The sequence below is a fragment of the Zingiber officinale genome, chromosome 6B (genome assembly GCF_018446385.1).
Source record: "Zingiber officinale cultivar Zhangliang chromosome 6B, Zo_v1.1, whole genome shotgun sequence".
NCBI lineage: Eukaryota > Viridiplantae > Streptophyta > Magnoliopsida > Zingiberales > Zingiberaceae > Zingiber > Zingiber officinale.
The window spans coordinates 124,084,989-124,087,650 of record NC_055996.1 but is presented as its reverse complement, the minus strand read 5'-3'; the positions used below and the strand labels follow the sequence as shown (position 1 = coordinate 124,087,650).

The following is a 2,662-nucleotide window of genomic DNA, read 5'->3' as shown; positions in this document are numbered from 1 at the left end:
AGTCTTTTTGCTACATGACACATAGAAGACCACACCTGCCCTTCGCATAGGTCAAACACCAAGGACACTGCCACTATACTCCCTTGTTCCCTTCTCATAACTCTCTCCATCCTGATTTCAACTCCCAAATCTATGCCCACCAAAATTGGCAAACCATTTATTTCTTCCCTTTTCCTCATCATTAATTTTTTTAAAAAAAATCAACGATCATGTTGTGCGATCACTTGAAAGATGTAGCAAATTAGCACATCGTCTATATCATTAATTACAGACAGAGACTACATTTATATATACATATATCATAATTAAGCAAAGCCCTATTACTTGTATGATCAGCACAAAACATCCTTGAGTAGTTTGTACCGGCGGGCAGTAGGTTTGGAAGAAGCAGCGGTGGCGCCGGACTTGCTGCGGCCGCGGATTTGTTCCTGCTCACTGCTTTGCTTGAGCTTGCTGTCGCCGGCGCCGGAGCCGCTGCTACCAGTAGAGTGATCTCTGCCGGCCGCCGTTGGCTTCTTCGAGTAGAGAAGGGAGGAGACGCGCTTGGCTTCACTTGCGCTCCTGCTTTCGCATATGCACCAGTCGCAGACGGCGGGGGAGGCCAGAGCCGCCTCCTCGTAGTAGTTGGTGCAGTACGAGTGCTGGAACCGGTAGTTGCAGCGTATGCAGAGGAAGAGCTTATCGGCGAAGCCGACATCGCCGCACATGGAGCAAACCATGTTTGTATTAGCCATGGCGAGAAAGAGACAGGGACCAGGACTGGGGAACAAAAAAGGAGCTGGGAGCAAACAGTATCAGTGAAACTCTAATATATAAAGCTTGGATGTATCAGATCGCAACTCCTCCTTTCTTTAAAAAAAAAACTATTTTTTTTTAAATTAGAGGCTGCGTTGGGAAGTGGAACGTGACCTTCTTCGTGAGGGGCGACCGCTGGAGAATGGGCAAACACATGTTTAGACTTTAAACAAGTATTTAACGTGGATCGTATCCAAAATCAGACAAATCTACGACAATGTTTCTTAGAATTCACATCAGCTTGTCGCAGTTTTTGTGAATTGTTTCTCTTCGGAGAACGTGAAGATTACGCGTCGGCCAATGAAGTCAGTACATGCATAACTGATGAGGTGGCGTGAATCTAAATATCTCCGATCTTATCCGTTAAAAAGGCTCGTGGTTGACCGGGGCTCAGTTCTCCATATAAGCCACATAAGGCTGGTATGTGTCACTGTGTGAACACGTAGCGACGTCTTTATTAGGAGAAGTTAATATGTGTTTGATTGATTTAATTCAAGTCATTCAATGAACTTGAGAGATTTTGTACCATGATGCTTCTCCGATTTCATTTATGCTTGAAGAGCTACTTCCATGCTACAGTGTCGTACATCCATTTCTATGAATACATAGTTTATGAAGGAGCCGGCGGGCATAGATCTTCTGCTTTTTTGGAAATCGATTAATCCATTGTTTACATGAGCTTACCAACTCTCTAAGGTTTGGATGACAGTGTCTCGCTTTTTTTACTCCTCCTCCCTCTCTCTCTCCTCTCGCTCTCTCCTTCGTAACTTTGCAATTATGTCTGCTTGCGCAGGGCCCTTTTGCTAGTGGGGCGACACTTAAAAGTTTCCTTATCGTAATTATTCTTCACTTCTAAAAACTCATTAACCGTGAAGGTCGTGGTTGACAGGACCGGTATAAAAATATCAGATTTTAAATTGATTTTTCTGAATTTTCTAATACATTAGAGAGTGAGGAATTCGTTAAATGATTTAAGCAAGTGGTGAAGATTCTCGTGTAAAAGTAAAATTGATTGCCGACCGTCGACATGACGGGGGTAATTACAACGCTCACAAACAAATAAGAAAAAGCCAACATCATTAACGGGGAGAAGAAGAAAAGTCACTTCTTCGTATCCCTTGCCGTCCATCGTCACTACTGCACATGCTGACCCTGACCTATTTGTGGCACCTGGTTCTGAAGGATCGATTGTAGAGAGGATAAAACAGTCTTGGACTGTTGGTGCTAGGTTCTATGGAATCCCAGAATCAATCATGCATCCGAGTTTGTGTATCCTCCTGTCCGGTGATCTTCATCTTCATCTTCTTCACTGACATCTCCTGGAGGCAGCAGCTTGACACGGTCCAAAAGGCGATGTTTTGAATACACTAAATCATTTCAAGTGCTTGAAAAGGATGTACAGTAATGTCTCCAAAAGCTTGAAGCTAAGTACGAGGTAGTTCTTTGCATCCACTAGAAATATATAAGGTGCAAGTCATTCACGGTAGAGGTGAAGACTATGCCTGCCGTCGAGCAGGAGAACCATCATCAACAACTGCTTCCGCTAAGAAAGCTAGGGGTTTGAAAAGGGAACCATACCAGTCAAAGTGATGTGGCTGTGGATTCCGGATATCCCATCATGAACTGCAATGATAAAGACAAAACTTTTGTGTACCAGGAGGAAGGCACTGCTATATCCAATTCGTACTAGACATGAACCTGGTCCACTTGATGGAAATGCTCGGATCATCCATCGAGTAGTTGGGAACAAGGGTTCTTATGAATTTAATTCAGATGTTTATGATATTAGGAAGGACACAGACCCCTACTGGTTAACTAGCATTATAGGCAAGGATGCTAGAGGGAATCCTTATCATGCAGTTATGCA

At 43.6% G+C, this 2,662-nt stretch overlaps 1 protein-coding gene across 1 annotated transcript; it reads right to left on the bottom strand.

Annotated features, from left to right (window-relative positions):
- Positions 1 to 232: 232 nt before the first annotated feature.
- On the bottom strand, positions 233 to 915 carry LOC121990625. Its single transcript, XM_042544728.1, has one exon. It carries the CDS (start codon positions 732 to 734, stop codon positions 333 to 335), a length of 402 nt encoding a protein of 133 aa, XP_042400662.1. The 5' UTR covers positions 735 to 915; the 3' UTR covers positions 233 to 332.
- Between the last annotated feature and the right edge of the window lie 1,747 nt (positions 916 to 2,662).